The 20,376-nt window shown below is 40.0% G+C and overlaps 1 protein-coding gene across 2 annotated transcripts in view; it reads right to left on the bottom strand.

Moving 5' to 3' along the window:
- The window catches only part of MYH9 (myosin heavy chain 9), a 72,036-nt gene that overhangs the window by 45,647 nt on the left and 6,013 nt on the right, over positions 1-20,376 (bottom strand). Inside the window, exons 2-4 of one of the 2 annotated variants that reach the window (XM_087763822.1) lie at positions 16,901-16,981; positions 9,970-10,322; positions 4,133-4,289 (exon numbers count right to left, since the gene is read on the bottom strand). In XM_087763822.1, the coding sequence (XP_087619948.1) occupies positions 4,133-4,289; positions 9,970-10,302 (490 nt within the window). In that variant the 5' untranslated portion in view covers positions 10,303-10,322; positions 16,901-16,981. The remainder of the gene's footprint in view (positions 1-4,132; positions 4,290-9,969; positions 10,323-16,900; positions 16,982-20,376) is intronic. The other variant, XM_087763821.1, reaches the window with a different exon arrangement.

The following is a 20,376-nucleotide window of genomic DNA, read 5'->3' as shown; positions in this document are numbered from 1 at the left end:
TACTAGCTCAGAAACTTAAGAAACATGTAAACATCTGAGAACTACAAATAAAATACTTCAAGGTCACATTCTATAGAAGCAGATCTAGAGGACTATTTCTTGTGAAAATGACAACTGGGCCCGAGGTCCACGTGAAGATCTACAACAGCAAATGACTTGTCTTACAATAGCTAACACAGGGCCCTCCCTTAACGTAACAAGGCCAATAAAAATCATGAAGTTACTATGCTTCAGAATTTTTTCTTTTAAACACCAAACTCGGAGACTGCCTAACTCCCAAGTGAATACCAACACAGTCCTGGCTGCACAGGCTCCTTTGCAGACTAATCCACTGCACTAACATGTGGAGAAACTGGATGAGAAAGGAGACGGAGTACATTCACTTGCTATGTGCTGTCTGTTCCCTCTCCTACCTATCTCTTAGTTGAGCAGGTTTAGCTTTGGAGACCAGAATAACTATACTGATCTAACCTATTACAAAAGTTTCAGACACTGGCATTAGAACAGCCATCATGCTCCAGACACCAATGAAATTTCAAGCTTCTATCAGTATTTGACATAGATATTTCCCTCTATGTGTTCCAAATAGACAAACAGGTGCTGTTAAACAGCTTTAAAATATGTTTTTCTAAATAGATCGTCTGGACACCTGCTGCATTAGAATAATGATTTGTTTGCTCAAGACACCACTCCACTTGCAGGCACTGCGCTTCAATCAGCAGCACCAGAAGAGTAATTCTTCTGAAAGCAGTCAGAACTGAGGCTTCTGGCATCCAGGTTACCCAGGGAACAGAAACATTAAGATAAATGGTTGTTTTCTCTGAAAACAAAAGTGTTACACTTTTTTCAGAGTTCTGCTCTTGAAGCATAGGAAGTGTCTCTAAGTACCACACAGCAAAATAATGCTTTCATCTCATTTCTGACTCTTAATGTCTTGGGTTGGAGAAAGGAGGAAAAAAGAAAAAAAAAAATCACTTTGAACACCTTCTCGATCACGTTCAAGGTACTTTAAGGAAGTACTTCTGGTGAAATATAACAAAAAGCAGTTTAACCTCTTGGAAAATATAAATGCCACATGACGGTTTTGTGAATGGAGTAACCAGAGCAGACACAAAAGAGGATCAAGCTCACCCATAGTGCATCAGCATAGATGCCTGAAAAGGGTTAAATAGTTTCTGGATTAGCAGAGGTTGGAATAAAGCTCTCATCATCCTCTCCCTCCCCAATTCTTTTCCTGACAAATGTCCCTTTGAATGGCCTGCTTATTAGAATACCATAAATTGACTGAAAACAAAAAAAAAAAAAAAAGAGTCCAAATCAGTTAACATGCAAGGCTTTTCCGCTCTGTCAGCTTAACAGATAACTACAGACCCCACGCTGACAGGAGTCAGAGTCAACAGCTTGCTGTCCTTCTCCAGACCATGAAGGATTCCCCGTCTTCAGGGCTCTGAAAATAACCTAGGGAAGGCAGCCTAATCCTAAATGCCTCCGGCTCATGTGGAGCTCCGTACCCTTTCATCTTCTATTCGCTATACAGATTCCTGCCATACCACTGGCTGCTGCACCAAGCCTCCCCCACCGCTAAGCAAAACTGAGAAAGTGGAACAGGAATGTTCCTTTCCATTGCTCTAGAGGCTAGCCAGGACCAGAGACACTGCAACAACCTACTCACCTTCACGCCCAGTAGCAGAGATTGGAATTCTACTGTTACCCTTTATAATAAAGAAATAAGGCAGCAAATAACCCTATAACGATCTCTACGTTCTTGCTAACACACATACGCACATGGGAAGCAAGACACACACAGAAAATCTTTCCAAACCTAGTTAAACAGGTCACAGCAGGCTAGTTCAAAAGCTAACTGGGAATGATATTCACATCCAACAAGCGTTCCAAAAAGTCAGTGACAAGCTATCTCGAAGCAGGAAAAGAAGAGCTGGGGTAAACATCTAGACTGTCAATACTGTTGAGAATATTGCATAGCTAGAATTGTTCTGGGAAAGGTAAACACTCCAGCGGAGCTCACAGCAACTTTCCCATGCTAGGAAAACAGAGGCAGGGCTGCCATTCTTTAGCTTTGTACACCAAAGCAATTCAAGTCTGGGATTTCTGAGTTTTAGATGTCATTCAAGCAGTGGTCTGACAGAGACACGTTCTCTTTTCCAAAGGAAAGAAAATATCTATGTAGATTAATCACCAGCTCTGAAGCACCATCAGATCAGGGAAGGTCACATGTTCCTTGCTGCAGAATTGCAGCTGCCTGGATATCCATTGCCACATACTGATGTATCTGGCAGGGATGAAAGACAAGATGCATGCATGTGCAGTTCCAAATGGTTTAACTGTTGTCTACAGAGGGAAAAGGACTTCTTCAGTCTCCTTACAAGAATGCCAAAGAAACTGTTTCTGATTCTACGTAGAAAAGATTTCTTTTTAGGGAACAGTAAACTCTGGTAGGTTAAGTCAATAGCTTGTTTAAGAAAAATATATGTTGGCACTTGAGCTGACAAAGAGTGGACAAGGGAGAAAAGGAAGTAATAAAGGAAGCGAAACAGTGATAAGAGGTTTATGGACAACCATGCTGCCACGTATAGTATAGGCGGTGCATCTGTCCTTGTCCTTCACGGCAGATCCAGTCTTTGTCTGAGGGAAGTGAGGTCCTATATAGGTCCAGGTTCACAGTTTTTTTTTTTCCTCTGGATACAGGATTCCTCTCAGAGTAACACATCAGTAGTGCAGCTGTATTTCTTCAAGAGCTGCCACATCTTCAAGAAACTGCCATCAGTACCTTACCACCAGTCCGCTGCAGCATGTCTGTACGGCTCACCCCTCCCCACCCAAGGCTTTTACAAATATAGCTTAATCTATCCATCACATTAGCTCTCCCATGCGCTCTGCATGGCACCACACGTCAGCAACCTTTCTGAGCATTCTCCACATGCAAAATTTGTTTAACGCCACTAACACAGGTAAGTGGAAGGAGTTTTTCTTGCTCCCTTTCCATTCTGGGCAACCATATTGTTATAGTCCTCCTGTGCTTGGAGGTGCAAGTGGTAGTGAGGGCAGGGGAAAAGCAGAACTCTTTAAAACTGAGTCTAATTAGAATTTTAAAGCATAATTTTATTATACCTAGCCTTTGTTCAAGAAAGTGAGGCTAATGACAATACCTAGGAGAGATAAACACCATAATCATTGCTAGTCATCAGAAAATGAAGGAGTAATCAAATTCATACAAGCCACACGCCAAATCAAACTGTCCATTATATCCTTTAAACCTTACAAAGCATGCCTCTTCATATAACCCAGCTACAAACAGGAAGAAAAGCACAAAATACCTCCATACCTGAACACTCTCCAAGCATCCCAAACACAAGCACTGACTCTGTGAAAGACCTCCTCTCAGAAGGAGGGATATGCACAGGATGTTCAAAGCTCCATTTTTAGAAGTCCCCAAGTGACAAACATGCACCAGGTAATATATACAGTTCCTTACTTCTCATTTGTATACAGGGGTGGGGGGGGTGGGGAGGGGGGGTGGAATAGGTCAATCTGCTTGCTTTCTTTTATTCTGTGAAAAGCCAACAGATGTATTTAATATGGCCTGAGAGTAGATTTTATTCTTAACAGAATAAGAATGTAACAAACAACTTCTGATCAGTAAAACTACCACTGACCATCGCACTTCAAAATGCAGGTTATACTATAAGCTTGTTTAACCCAACCAGACTGTACAACTGGATTTTAAATACTTTCGTTAAAAGCCTCCATCAACCACTACACATACTTGCCCACCTACAGCTATTGTTTCATAGGCTCATCACTGAGAGGGAAAGTTCACTACCTCATTTCTCCCTGCCTGCTTCCCTGAACCCCATGCATTCACACCAGTCTGTTCTTTATGTCAAGTGCAGCTCTTGCCAGACTTGTTGTAAGGTTCTTCAATCCACTAGAGCAGGAGAAAGCTATTCACCTGAACACAAAAGCTGGTATCGAGTAGGTGTCAGGTGCCTGTAAGCGAGGACAGAGGGGGCAACAATGCCTTTTGACAGCACTGAGTTGTTCTCCTACAGTGTTTTGACTGCAATTTTGATTTGTGATTTCAACAAGAGTCGTTATCTCAGTCAGTACTCACCTTGCATCATACTCCTGTAGGCTGTGTCTGTGATGGCATAGATATGAGGGGGCATCTCGTGTCTCTTTTTGCCTTTGTACATCTCCACTATTTCTTCTGAGTATATAGGCAGGTTCTTGTAAGGATTGATTACTACGCAGAACAGGCCTGAGTAGGTCTGGAAAGAAAATGCCCCACCAAATAAAGACAGGTATTAAAAATGTTGTATATTTGCACATTTTAACAGTATATTACTTGGAAAAACAAACAAACCAGTCCTTCTTTAAAAAGTGCTTCTTCCAGTGATGCCGTGTGGGATGCTTCCCACTAAGCAATATCAGAATCTGAGCAACAGCTAAAGTCATATCAACTTGACTGTATTCAACCTGTCCAAGTATGCACAGAGCATCAACTGACACATTAGTCACACTGATAGCAAACTGGTCTGCTCCCTGGCTAATTAATAGTCCACTAGGACTGGCTTTTCTTCCTTTCAAAGTTCCTATATTCATGTCAAGTGTCCATTTCATTATACAAGGTAGGTGCTCAGCTCCTAGAAACATGCATTTTATTATGTTCTGCCTCATGTTTGCTATGGATTTATCCAGTAATTGATCAACTACAGTGCAATAAAGCTTCAAGCCAAAATAGTTACTAAAATAAAAGTAAGACCAGTGTACTCCTTAGAGGTTTTCAAGGCTACTGGACTAGGCTGAATTCAGTGTTGACCCTGCTCTGAACAGGAAGTTGGATTAGATGGCCTCCTAAAGACCCTTCCAGCCTGAACACTTTCGTGATTTATAATGTAATGAGTATACCTAGAACCAGATTCAAAACTGTAAGGTCATTAATGTAGTATAGTTCTGAACTAGTCAATGTAGAAAACAATTCTAAAGTATTCCATGCTCAGAGTCAGCAACATTTGCCAAAGTTACTTCTAATTCATCTCAAACTGTTAATTCATTTATCTGTGACAGCAAACCTTGATTTCCCAATTAGTTTCCACTGGCTTAAATTCTACAGTTCTAATGGAAGACAACTGTCAAAACACTTCTAGTGAAAATATTAAGCCTTTTTGGGGGAAAAAAAATTCTTTGATATCTGAATGCCTAAAAAAACCTCTAACAAACATTTTACTTGCAAAGGCAATAGGAAGAGCAGAAGCTTCTTAGATTTTTCCTAGATATTCTAAGAATAGCATTCCAAGCCTTGCTCCTGGGCTTTAGAGCTACCCTAGTTCCCTGTCAATTTGAGAGGCAGCTGTTTGAAACATCTGGGTAGGAATAGCTTTCTACAGCAACTTGCAGTGCTACCAGTGGAGAGTACAGCACTTTTTTTTTTTGGCACTTTTTGTTTTTATTGCTACCATCTCTTCTATTGTTTCCTCAATGAAAAATGCTTTGGAGTAGTAAAGAGTTCTCCACAATAAGTGCAGAGAGTACTTAATCAGACCTAGCCTCTTTAGCTAGATAAAGGTAAGGATTAGACCACAGTGATCAGAAGGGTGAAAATAGCATCTACTACAGAGTTTACAGTCTTATATCAAAATTTTCTACATGCTGGCTTAACATTAAGTAATTATCCCACTCTTATATGCAGCAGATTCAGATACAGCTTTCGCCCTATGTCCCCCAGAAAGCAAAATTTTAATAGGTATTTAAGGTTCCTTTTCCATACCCCAGTATAAACTATCAGGAAATGTTTCCAGAGCTACTTTTTTTTTTTTTTAATATTTGAGGGATATTTGAGGAATAGCTTACAGAAAATACTAAGTCTCTTCCCAAAGTGGGAAACTATAAAAGTTGGCTAAAAACCTTTTAGTGTAGGACTTCTAAAGTTCCAGGAAGCTAAGCTTCAGTGAGACATTCTAGTCAGGTTAGGTTTGAGGTAGTGCTTGAAAGGAACAGTTTAAGGAGCTTCCAGAAACCAACTTGGCAATGCTGGTTCCTTTTGCCTCAGCCTTAGTTCGCCATCACGTCAGACAGTACTTGTACAGCACAGAATGGCAGCTGAAAGACTGGGTCATGCTTTCCTGACCTTTGACTACACTAGTGGAAGACAGAGTAGGACCAAGAGGTAGAAAGAAGTTGACTCAAGAGTAGCGTGTTCCCAGTACATGCAATATACCTTTTCCTTATACTGGCATGGAAATAATTGACATTGGAGTCAAGTGAACTGCTAGAAGAAAAGCTGTAATTTTATCAGAGTTCTGGAAAACAAGTAAACAAAAACCCTCTAGGCTGCCAGTTCCAGCTGTCTGCATTAGCAGCCATCTTACCTCAAATCCCATGGCAGCAGCAACATGAACGTAGCAATCAAAAGAAGATGCCCTATATAGTTGTTCCCCCCCACCCGCAACAAAACTGTAACTCATGCCACAGACCAAACCTACCTCTCTTTTGAAGATGTTAATAAAGCTAAATGCCTGTTTGCTGTTTTGGGGGGATTAGAAGTGAGAGCAGAAGAAAAGTGGCAGCAAGTACTGTGGTAATATTCCACAAGGAATGTAAAGTTTTCTTGGCTTATTTGTGTGACTTTTTACGGCCACGTTTCCTGACAAATTAGAATTGTCTCTTTTCCAGTAAGAATAGTGTAAAGGTCTGAAACTGGACTGAAGCAGTCTTACTACTGAAAGCAGCAGTTTAGAAAAGGGAAGACATTAATTTCCATTAGAGTGATGAAGCCATGAAGCAGGTATGCAGGAAGAAGCCATCACCTTCTTCCAGCATTCTGGCTGCCAGGAGAAATACCTAAGGGAAGTTTCCTTGCAGTATAATGATCTCAGACAGATGTGTGAGGTGATATTTTTGCCTAATAAAGAGAGGCAACTAATCATGGCTGGGACAGGCAACGGAGTGAGACCACGATGTCACGACTGCTGGTCAAGCACACTGACAGAGTTTTATATAGAAAGCAAGCTGAATTATATTGAGCAGAAGCTGCCAGCCCTACCACAGAGAAAACAAGAGTCATCCTCATCTTATTAAAGTACAAGTAAAGACTTATATGCATAAATCCCTGAACTGAACCCATGGCTCCAATTGAAAGGCTAATCTATTATAAGCATAGCTGGCTTGGAAGTCTGTACTTTGTTTCAGACATTACTATCTCAAAATAGAATTCTGGCATTACTTTTCACTAACTATTTCAAGTGACACATGGGCCAAACTGAAACTACTTTTATTTTTCTAACTGCTAAACTAGCTCTGAAGAGCTGAAAGGACCATCTGCAGCATGGCACAAAGCTTAATTTCCAGGAACTGTTAACTTCAGTGAAATAACTGGAATGCGTAAGGTTGAGTTTTTGAGTTTCACAGTAAATACAAACAAGGCAGTTCAGGTAGGCAACACAGAAGCTGAAAACGATCTTCTGATAAAGCATTCCAAATAGAAAGGGTTAATATGAAAGCCAGTCTATTAGCAAGCCACCTCAGTGCAGAAGCCATCAGGCATGGAAACAGCAAATCGGTGTCAGACTCAAGCTCTTAGTTCTTGAAATGTTTGACACTCCCTGCTCAAAATTTGTCTGCACCAGCCATAAGATTTCCCCCTTCCTTTTATAGGATGGGTAGACAGAAAAATAAAGTTAAAATAAAAGAAAAAAGCCACAAAAACACACAGCCCTGCTGGCAAAGAAGAGAAAGACGACAAGAGCAGAACTAAATTATGCTTATGATCTTTCCAGAGACATTTATGCTAGAGATACATTGCGCGTATTCTTTTTCTTCAAGAGGATTAATGATCGACTAACAGCCACTCCAATGAAAGTATTTTAAGCCTTCGCATTAATCTCCTGACTTGCTGAGAACTGCTGACAGGTGAGATTGGTCCATTTCACAAGTGCACAGAAACACTGTTTTGGCAAGACTAAGATTCTGTAATAGAGCATTACTATGCTACGTTTACTTGGGTGAAGGGTGTGGGGATTTTTTTATACTTCTTAGCATGCAATTAGAAGAACTCCATTTATTACAGTCAGACTATGTCTGAAATTTCAGAGGATATCATGCAAGATATGTGAAACAGTCCATTGCACAGTGTGCAACAGACTTTGAGATGCTGTTGAATTATTTTCAACTTATTACATAACCTAGCAATGTTTCCTGTTCTAAAAATGTTACACATGATCTTGCACATCCTATTTCATCTCAATACAAAGATTCCTCCCTCTGAGAATACATTTTGACCAATAGTAAAAGGAGTTATTGACTACACAGAATAATTAACTGCATCAACCTCCAACCACACTATGTCTCAAAATTTTGATATCAGAAGGTGGGAGTCAGACTAAATTTACATCAGCTTTGCATCCTTCAGATGTTCTCTGATAATTTCTGCAAGTTGTCTATATGCCTTCGTGCCACTCCAGAAGACCAGTGGTCACAGCACTAGCCAGAGCCAGAGTTTCTAGCTTGTGTTCATGCTCCTTAACTTAGGATGCAACAGTTCACAAAGGTTTCTACCCAAGATGGATAGCTAGGGTGAATTCCTGCTATGTGGTGTCTTAGATACCATCTGTCCCTGTTAGGGCAGAAGAGATCATCTCTAACTTGCCACATAAAATGACTACGCAAAAGACTATGTCCCTTCCAGTAGACAAAGTAATAAGCATCCAAAAAAACCCAAAACATACAGATAGAACATACAGATAGACATTGCAGAGAGCTTTTACTTATGTTGCCTTCTCCATATGACAAGAGAGGCAGCTTTTGCATTTTGGCAGCAGAAAAAGGGCAGGGGGGAGGGGGGGGGGAATCTAGACAGACTTTCTTCAAGGACCATATTAATATACATGTTTACATATAAAATTTATTCTTTAATACATGTTGTTTTAATAGATCTTCTAATCTACTGTGAAGAAGATTTCATAGTGCCTAAAAATACAGAACATCCAGCATTTCTACATCCCTCAGAATTCCATCTCAGGCAGTCCCGTTTTAATTCTGAAAGCAGAGGCTAGTTTGAGAATAAAGAAACCAAGAAACACTAGTTCCTGTTTTAACCAGACACTGCACCCAAATTTTACATTGTCCCTGAGTTTAATCATTCATTCTATGCCTGCAGAGTATTAATAAAGTAGAGGCTATCACGACCAACATCTGCTGGCTAAACAGAGGCCACATGAAGAGGAAAGTCAGAAGGGAACTGAAGAACTAGGTCAAGGTTCCGACTTCTCCTTCCCTATCTTTCCCTATATTTTGCCTTTTGTACTCAGTGAAGTAGTTGCTGCATGCTTCGTTGGCTATGACCATTGGACCCATAAATGGTATCTTTGTCATTTCCACAGCAATAAGAAGCAGGAATCTCTGCTTTGTCCATTTTGGGGTGGAAAGAAAATGAAATATTTGCCATCTGTAAGGACATGCAGGCACATATATGCCTTCTCTACTAAGACACTCTGAGATCCAGAATTTTTGTAACACAAAAATCTTGGCATTAGTATTCTTTCCCACTAAAGCTCCAGACGTGGGAAAAAGCAATTCAGATGTTAGGTACATTAGGAATGTGTTTTTATTATTATTTGGTTCAGTTCAGACTCCCTGTTTACCACTTTCCAACTGCTCTCAGTTCTTGCTAAAAGAAAGTTAAATGGCATTCAAAACATCCTGCAAATGAAGACATTAAAATGTTAAAGACAGATTTACCACAGCATTCCTTGAAAGCTTCAACCTTAACTAGAAGGGGATTGGCATAGTTCAGTGAAAAAATTTTAAGTAGAGGGAAGATGCTAAGTCACATGAGGGTTGTATATGGGAGCAATGAAAGGTTAACATACACATTTTAGAAGCAAAGTGATTACAGTAAGTTCACATGCTATGTAATCAAGAACTCTTACCCCAATAGACAAGATTACTTACATAGATCAGTCCCGAGTAGTATCTCTCCTTCAAGTTGTGAAGCACAGAAGCCTCATTCAGGCATGTCAGCTCTGCCATATCTTCCACTTTAGAGAATTTGGGAGGGTTCATCTTCTGGATGTCATCCTTATTCACTTTCACTTTCTTCCCATTCTCTGCCAGTTCCACGATGGCCTCATCTCCTACTTCTTCCTTCAGGCTAGCTGCCTCAAACCCATTCTTCTCTGAGGGAACCCATACCAGCTTCTTAGCTGCCCAGTCAGCCTGAGTCAGGGGGTTATTAATGATGTTTTTGTCCACATAAAGGTACTTATCTGCATCTCTTTGCGACATTGTGTTTTAGAATTGGGGACCTGCAAAAAGAGAAGGGGGGGAGGGGGAAGATATTTTTAAAGCCTCAAGTTGCCTTGCAAATTCCTAGAGACAGACAGGCACATGCTAAGTATTCTGAGTCCCCGGTCACCACAGCATGCCTCCCCCTCCTTTAGTTTCATGTTAGTAAGCACTGGTAAGTTGTCAGACTTCCAATAAGGTCAAGGTTTTGCTTGCCAAAAGGATGAAAAAAACAAACTAGCAAGCAGTTAAAAAAAAACAACCTACAACAAAACATTGACCATTAAGTATTTGGAAGCCATTATTTGGCAGAAAAGAGAAAGCACATTAAAATGCCAAACATCAAACAATTTGTAAGATGTGCCAATACTCATAGCACCAGATTCTATGTTAGTAACATTCAAGTCAAGATTAGCCCTTCACTGCTGTACTTGGTAGAGATATTAGCTCAGAAATATAATCATAAATGTTTAATCAACATTTCTACTTCCTATCTCCTTGTTCTGATAAGCTATGAATCAGATATCACAAAGTCTTAGAAATGCCATATACCAGTCTAGACAATACATGAGACACACTTTGCTTCTAAAAGACATCATCAATAATCTGAGGACACCAGTCAAGAAGGACATTAGATACTCCCCATCGCCAGCTTCGTAGCAACACCCAGCCCACCAGTTTGTATCTTTTCTTCTAGATAATGTTCAGTAGCAAAATACCTCCAAAACAGTAACAGAATTAAACCTGTGGTCAGGAAGTTTTACAGCGAAAAATCCTCTACTGAGATCCTTATATAAAGCTATGGTCAGGTAAAGGAGAGAGTAGTACCCCTACAAGAGGAAGATTTAGGCACCACGCTCAGAAAATGGCACTCTAGATTCAGTGTTTCATCAAAACCAGAACACTACCGCCAGGGATTTTCTAGTCTATAAGGCAGCAATTTTATTGGTGCCATTCAGAAATCCTTTCAATCAGAAGAAAGGACTGCATGCATCAAGGCTCATTAACCATGTAACAGCAGCCTCTTTACAAGGTCCCATAAACATTACTTCTTGGATCCTTCCTCACAAAGATACCAGTGTCCTCAATACATGTTTTTCATAACTTGGATAGAAACTAGAGCTCTTTGCCACCAAAAGAGCAGGAAATTAAAATATCAATATTCATGTCATGGAAGGCTGTCAGGATCTGCAGGGATAACTTTTCTACAGAACATACCTATATTTACAAACCAGCCTGGAAATCAAATAGGTGAAGTCTGACTATAGATACCACAGACAAAAAGGTATTGAGAGCAGGACAGAAGCAGTTCAACTCCCGAAATACGCATGAGAGCAACAATAGATGTTGAGTCCCAGCATTAGCAAGCAGTGAATGAAGCCAGAAAAACATCAGCTATAATAATGATGGGCACAAATGCCCACACCAGTCATTTGTAAGCATGTAGGGAAATTCCTTTCAACAAATGTATCACTGTAGGTGGTATGCAACTTTGTGCCAGAGACTGTACGGATAGCTGTATATTCACAGTCAAAAATTCTTTAGCAAACAAAGAGAAAATTACTCTATAAATAATCGTTTCCTTTAGCTTGAGTTTAAAATCTTTGTCTTAGGCCTTAAAGGATATGCCAAGCAGCTACCCCACGCTTTACCTCATCTTTCCTTCCCCACAGAGTCACTGACTCTTCCACCTCAGTCACCACAACGGTGATTCTCAGAGCAACTCCTTCTCCCTGGCTTTTCATATTTTTACTGGAAAATCCAGATTTTAATAGGAAAACAAGGAAGAGATTTGTTGCAGAAATAAGATGTAGCAATCAGGAGGCTGCCATGAAAAATCTGAGCTGTCAAGAAAGCTCCAAGACCACACTAAATGGCTAGCCTGACAGAGTACATAGGAAATAGAGAAGACTAACAATTCAACAAGAGGTATTGAGACTCCATGACATTGCAGAGTATCATCTGCAGGTTGTGGTCAAAGGGTTAAGAAAAGGGGGTGGCGGGAAGGAGGAGAAAAAGAAAAAAAAAAAAGAAAGAAAAAAAAGAAAGAAATATTCAATTGTGTTCAGAGTTGTATCAGGTTTGGCAAGGCAACAGCTGTGCTCTACCCTCCATTACACAGTTTCCTGCCTATGCAACTCCCAGAATCTAACCAGTTGCCTTTTTTGGCTATAATCAGGCAGGACACAGAGGCAGTGTGCTTCAGCTAAATTCAGTTTCATCATTTCCTGAGGAATCCCAAGTAACCAGCCATCTGAAGTGTCCTACATTACACTGAAACATATTCCTCACTTCCTTACTGTTAGAGTGTGTGCATTCAATACACCTTGGAGATCTATTCTGCGATAAAGACTAATTCTTTTTGGATAAGAAATACATAAGACCACAAGAAATCTTTCAAGAGGTATCCCCAGCCAGTTCTAGATCTGAAGAGAACTAAGGAAAGAAGATAGCTACAGAGAGGTTAATCAAATCCCTTACAGGAGGAGAACCCCTGAATTCTCTCACACACAGCAAGACTGTTCTTCAGCCGCTAAGGGATCACTCTATAGCACCTATCCCTTTTTATTCCCAGGACTGAAAACAACAACTATCACAGTCAGAAAGAACCTAACACGGCTATTCTAAACTCTCACTAGACACTAAGTTTTTTTATGCCACTACTACTAAATAATGAGGAGATTCAAAGAGGGTCTGTACCTCAAACTTAACAGACTTGAAAATTGCCCTATTGCATGGCAGCAGCAGTCAGTCTTATTCTCAGCATCTCAAACTAGTTTTCATATTCTCCAGAAGAGGAGAATCCTCAGGTACCAGGACTAAAAACTGGAGGATCACACTAAGATAACATGGTATTAGTGCTATTCTCAAGGATGACTTCTAAACCCACAGGGCCTCTAAACTAGCAATACCACAAACCAACCGTTAATTTGCCTTCTCCACAAGAACAGTACCAGAGGAATCAGATTCAGCAAGTTCCATCTCATGGGCTCCAAAACTTAGCTTCCTGACTTATGCTGCATTTCACTGGGCATTTCTAAAAACCCCTTAAGTGGTCAAGGAAGTAAGTCCAGTAAGCTCTTGCAGCCCTACAGCAACTCGCAATGAATGCAAGGCATTACCATTTTAAGAACAAATTAGGAAGCAATTTGTTTGCCTAGTAGTTTGCATTTTAGGTGTAGATAATTATGTGGGGCAAGGACATTTATCTTTACATGGCTATTGTGCAACTGTCAGATGAGAATACCGTTAACGATATTTTTTTTGATGCAACACCAGTCTATAGGTAAGAAGACAAAAAAAAAACCCAAACACAGAAGGAAGACAGACCATCCTTGGTTTGAGTTTAAATGCCTCCTTCCTAGTATTGTTTCAAAAAATTAAATACTACAGTCACTTCCCTGTTAACCCAGTAGGCTCCATTATTGTGGTTCGTAGTAGTCTGAGGAACAGGCTTGTCAAATGTTGCTTGTTTTCCGTTATTTCATGTGCCTGAAGACATTTCTTTTGCCATTTTACTAACTACATAGTTGCCACAAAGATGCCATACAGTTACAGATGGAGGCAAAGCAGTATCTACAGCCCTGAATAGGACGGGACCAAGACATTAGTAATATGAAGCCCAACCTCAAAAAAAAATTTCAAGAACCCTTTACATACATATTTCCCTGCAGATTCTTTTGAGATGAACAAATTAAACACTGGCTTTAAGTTAAGATGCCATGCATTCCCTTCGAACTAGGCAGAATTCCCCAAAACCCTCATTTGAATACAATCATATGGACAGAAGTTTGCTTTAGCCTCCTACAATTTCATAGCCTTAAGGCTTGAATTATGAGACACTTCACACACTCCTCTCTCTTAAGTATCAAGTGGTTCCCAAAAATCTGGCAACAAACACCTTGTCTGGCTTAGAAAGGTCCAAGAGCTGCCTCTGCTATAAGGTCCCTTCCTTTGTATTACAGTGTTTTGCAACTGCTAAAAGCATAGAACATTATCTGTTTGCAATTTAATTTTCCAGAACTATTTGTATTATTCCCCCCCCCCAACGTTTACTCTGTCAGCAGCCACAGAATTGTTTCATCTTACTGCTCGGTAAGTTGAGCCTGGGCTATGCTAAACTATCAAGGTAACAGTTGAAGTAGAAGTAGAATGAATATATTGAGAAAAGCATTAATGGCAACGGTTAAAGCATCACACTTACTAACAAATATTAGAGCACTAGCTAGGCAAGGAAAGCACTTTTAGTTTGAGTTATCTGAACCGCCATTAAAGTAGGGATCCCCACACTGTTCATTTTAGGCTTCAGCGTCATTATTAGCAAAGATGCATTACTACATTGGAAGAGACAGCTTTAATCACAAACCATTTCCCCCTGCTTTAATGAATTATGAGAAGTTTGTGTAATACTGGGCTATACAGAACATAAAATAGCCAGATACATGTACTGTATACTTGCTGATTCAGATCACCATTTCAGAACTTATTGCTATAAGACTGAGCCTACGTGAAAAGGGACATATGTGGGTAACTACTATAAGTTTTCTTCTGCTTCGTGTCCACCAGTAAGGCACTGTTATAAAAAACTTTCTGTGATTTCACATGAAATGATCCCCCCACATGGTTTGTCTAGTGACCTTTATACTAGCAGTTGAAGAGGAACTACCCTAAAGATCAGGGTGACAAAAAGAATGAACAATAAATAGCAAACACATTTAGACTAAAACAAGTTAATTCCCTTTGTTTATACAGTTCACATTTTAAAAGTATTCCAGGAACACAGTTCCCATGCCATTTTCCAAACTGACTTACCTTTGGCAGGTTGTGAGAGAATGGCATACAAGACAAAAAGCCCTTTCACAGAGCAAAAGGAATGTACACCATTTCTACAGGCAAGACAAGACTTTTACACTAGGAAATTACAGCACTATCAGTCACTGACAGTTCCATTTCAGTTACAACTAAATTGTCCTCATTGAAGAAACTTGATTCTTTGTTAATACACAGCATTTAAAAAATAATCTGACTTTGAGAAGAAGCTAATGATTCAAACTAAGTTGGGTCAGTTACATTCATATGATGGGAATCCTTGTTAAGCGTGCAATCTGAACAGCTAATACTTGCATTATTTTTGCAAACTCAACTATTTCACTTTCCCCAGCCAGCTGAATACAGTTTATCAAATCAACAGAAACAGTTGCATTAAGTGCAGATAGAAAGCACAGTAAGTAGACTTTAGTGGCCAGACTGCCTACAGTGACCATGAACTGACAATATTAAAAAACAAAACCTAATCCACAAAAAAAAAAAAAAAAAAAAAACCACAACTGTAATTCCCTTGTATTCACTAAGAAACTGTTCAGATCTCATCTGTTTAGGACATACTATGCTGACACTTCACAGTTCCACATGCCAGGATGTTTATGGCAAAGAAAACTGTGAAGTTTGTTAGTACAAACTGCTCCAATTTGTAAGTAACACCTATATAAAAACTGAAGTCTGAATCACTAAGGGTGAGAAATGAATCGCAGGGGGGAGTGGGAGAGGAAGGGAAGGGGAAAAGCTGGCAGGAAGCTGAACTGATGGACTGGTTATATCTGCTTGTTTCTCAAGTTCAGTATATTGTGACACACCAGTGCCTGATGCTTCAGACTGAACTCAAGAATCATGAATTTCAGTTATCCCACTAAAGAATACAACATCAGGCAAGTACACGAGTTTGCAATTAATACTCCCTCACAGATAGCCCCCTGAGCTGAAGGCATTCAGCTAACGCTTACCCTTTTTGTTCAGAATGCCATGCTGCCATGCAGACTCATTTCTTCTAGTTCAGCTTTATTTGGGATTCATAATTATTGCTATTAGGCTTACTGTAGTTCACTGCTTTCCTCTCTAGTCACAGTTTGACGCACACAATACATTGTTGAAAGATTTATTTCACAACTGGAATGCAGATTGCTGGCAATTATTGTTGCATATTCAGTTTGACTGTAGTGCTGCCCAGACTTGCCAGCTACCGTGTTTATTACTGTAAGTTAAACTCAAGGTAGAGCACTAAAGTGCCTCCTCTGTATGCACAGGGCTCCAAGAATCAAGAAGGAGGAATCTACTTATCTAATGTGTAAACGAAACCTGTATTACACAAAAGCGACCTACTGACCAGACTACACATAAGACAGAAGAAAGAAGTTGAAGGGAATTCTGTATCTTCCAGGTGGCCTAAAGGTACCTGGCATGTATCCTCAGAACAACGAACATGGAATAAATGTTTCTCAGTTTCTGTGTGTCCAGCTCTCTTCATCTGCTGTCAGGCACCACTTTCTGGTATGTGTGAAGCAGCACTTGCATATTCTGCTGTAACAGCTGACACAGGAGGTTTGCTCTGTGAAGCTGGGACTTTCCATGGCAAAGTGCAAAGGCCACAAAGCCATATACAAGTAAGACACTGTCCTTGCGTGCCACTTAGCAGTCACCTTTTCTCTCCAAATGAGAGTTTGGTTCAATCAAAAGGCAAGATTGGGAGAACAGAAGCTACAAGCACAGCACGTGTAGATGTAGCATAAATTAATGCCAATCTGAAGAAGCTAGTTTTGCTTACCAAACAGTGAAAACGGGATAGCGCAGGCTTCACCACTGGCTATACAAGCACAGAAATGATCTTGGGCAACCGCGCTGCATACTGTAAAGAAATTAACCACTGTCGGTTATGGGCAAATACGGCCAGGCATAGCTTTCCTGTTAATGCTAGGGAGGGTACGCTTGCCCCTGTTTTAATTGCACCTTCTCAGTTCAGTGAGACACAAAGACACATTACCACGTACATGGCACCAATAAAGTTAATCAGTTCTATGAAGCCTGTGCACATTGTTTAAACACACCAAACACTGGTTTAGGGAGGGGGAGGGTAGCCTTCTGTGGATTTCAAGTCCAGTCTTTAGCATGACAAAGCTAGGCTGGCTGCCACCCAACCCCATTCACTTTGAATAAATATTCAAAGTTTACAATCCTGCATAATACACTTTCTGCAACTGTTGTTTCTCATTAGTGCACGTACAGTACATGCCTTCTCAGCAGAGGAGAGAATTCCTGTTCCAGAGACAGTGTGCCCACAAGGAAAACATTCCAGGGGGAGAACACATTCTTCGTGACCACTCAGCAAAGTAATCCCACTTAAGGAGACAGCTGTAGTTCAGAGAACTGCAGCCCATCCCTGCTGTTCAAGCTGCTTTGCTGGAAGACTTGTTTTCAGGAGGCATAATGGACTGCAAAAGTTCTGATTAGGCATGCAGAATTCCTTAGGGACATTGTATGAGGGACGGAGGAAGACCTTGGAAAGTTTCAGCCTGTCCTTGTTATCTCAGGGTCACTTTTCATCCCTTCCCTAATCTTCTGATTTAAGGCTAAAAAGGTATCTGCCAAGAACTCTCTGGGGCACTGAAGTGTAAGGCAGCTCTTCCAATACACAGTTCTATATCAATTAGCACTGCCTATCATCTTTGTCAACTCCAGGTTTCATTTCATCGCAAGAGGGAACAAGGAATAAAAAAATTATACCTAAATACAGAGAAGAAAAATACAGTTCTGATTCACTCTTTTGGAGACAAATATTTAGCACGTATGTGGCTAAGATAAAGTCATCTTACAGGAACAGTTATTCTTGCTTACATTAACTGAGAACTTGCTTTGATCTCAGCATCAATAATAACTAATTTTCTTTCAGGTCATATTGGAAAGAACCAAGAATCAGTGCAAATACATCTGGCAAACCATTTTTAAAAAAGATTATTTTTACATTGCAGCAGGGAACCAAGTTTCTCTAGACACTTATAGCTCAACCTACTGCGCCAAACTATGACCCTGTATAACCAGTCTTCTGCTAGATCTCATATTTTTATTCTTGTTTCAAATAGTTCTGCTCCACCATTAACAGTAGCTATGGGGATGGTAGGCAAAACCCTGGCACAGAGAAGTCTACCACCTTTACAGGGTCCAAGTTTGATTCTCAACTCTTCTAGCTATATATAGGGATTGATTAAGAGGACCTACCTCTCTGCGAGGGTGATCTTGGCAGTGGGGGGCACGAGGAGAGTGACTCTTTCTGGACATGAGAACAGCAGCAACTCCTACACTAAAAGGAAAGCTACATAGCCTTAAGCTCCAGGATGTACAAGCAGGCCTGGTTGAAAAATAACCTCGCAGAGCATATATATCCTGTTCAAAATGGTCTGAAAAACTTTGAAACATTCCGATTGCGACATTTCCCTACTGCATTCAAGGTCTTGCACAGCTTCACGGCTCCTTACTTAGCTATCCATTATAACCAATGTTCTAGAGAAAGTCCCCAGTGCAGCAGAGCGCACAAGGAACACTTGCCTGGTCTGTACACCTCAGCCTCACACTCGTTTTCCAGTTAGCTTGTTCCTTTCCTGACCAGCTTGTTCCTTTCCTGACCTATGCTTTCTTCCCTAAATGTCAAATATATCAATCCTTAAAAAGGAACAGCATTAGGCATCTCTTATTTTAGAATTCACCCAACCATGCCCTCCTGTCTGGATCTTCTGAAGGACTGATTTTTGTATTAAAGGAGAAGAAAGGACTCATCTTTCAATCAGAAATAAGTAAAACCAAGGGCACTTGAAGTAGGAAGCTAGTCTGAACTGTTACAATCATGGCTGTATGGCATATAAAATGTTCTCTATTCTGGCATTACAGGAAAAGACTTTTTTGGAAAAAAAGAAAATTATCCCCTTCTGACAGGAGACTGATGTACTATGACATCCCACGGTCCCAATAAGAAATATAATTTGCAACTTTCCTACAAAGCTTTCTGGCATAGCAGGATAAAAAACAACATGAGAAAACACTGACCATAGAGTAGCAGAACTGCTTCATGTGTTTCCACCATAGTTAACAACATTCTCCACAGCCATATACACTACAGTGCTGTGGTGGTGAGACACTGGAAGAGGTTGCCCAGAGAAGCTGTGGATGCCTCTTTCCTGGAAGTGTTCAAGGCCAGGTTGGATGGGGCTTTGAGCAGCCTGGTCTAGTGAAAGGTGTCCCTACCCATGGCAGGGGGGTTGGAACCAGATGATCTTGAAGGTCCCATCCAACCCAAACCATTCTAGGATTCTATGATGTTCTTCTCCTTATCTAAACAAGCAAGAGCTGAGCCATTACTGCAGTTGTACTTTTTCCTGTCAGAATTGGTATAATAGTGTGGTAACATTTATCAGTTAAACCTACATCAAATTTTTAGAGCATTAAAGAACTAAAATCTACTAAAATCTTATAGTTCTGCCCATTTGGAAAAAACAATTTGCCATGTAAAAAGATTAACTCCCACTATGTGGAGGAAGAAGATACACTGCTATGCATGCATATATGCCAGTGCTATGCAAACAATATGTAGATACTTAATTTTTAGAAGTTACACCAGTTTGTCTAATAAATTGGCAATCCCTTTTTTAAAGAAAAATTATGACTAATACATCTTTCTCATCACATTTGTATATTCTTATTTTACATCTCCCATCATAGACTGCATTAAACTGCAAGCTCAAGTTCATCTACACAAAACTTTGACTTGGGAAGGGCCATTAAAACAATTCAGAGTAATTTACTGCATATGAAAGGTCAAAGACTTTAGTATCTGCTATAAATACTCATACTGCAATATAACCTAGACGATAAAAGCTAAGTGAACTAGTTTAAGTCACAAATCTTAAGTCACAGTTTAAAGAGTTTTTGTGCCTGTGAAGAAATCTTGTTTTGACTTATGCTCCACTAAGAAAGAAAATTCCCTTTGTCAGTAAGCACACATGTCCATTTGAAACACAACAGTTTCAAGTATCCAATTACTTAATTATTGCAAATAGTCTACCATATACCTGTATCCATACTCCCATATCCATTTATTTAAACAATTCTATAAAGTCTGAATACATTTTCCTTGATGTCAAAAAGAGATAAACACATCTGTATCTGTGAACAACAGAAATAAAGACATCTGAACAACATCTACAAAGAAGAAAATATATTAAATGGTATTCTGCTAAAAAATAAAATTCCATT

Source organism: Nipponia nippon, unplaced genomic scaffold (genome assembly GCF_047370975.1).
Source record: "Nipponia nippon isolate SJK-2023a ecotype South Korea unplaced genomic scaffold, ASM4737097v1 scaffold_3, whole genome shotgun sequence".
Classification (NCBI taxonomy): Eukaryota; Metazoa; Chordata; class Aves; order Pelecaniformes; family Threskiornithidae; genus Nipponia; species Nipponia nippon.
Note: the sequence above shows the minus strand (reverse complement) of the source record. Positions and strands in the feature narration are given on the sequence as shown.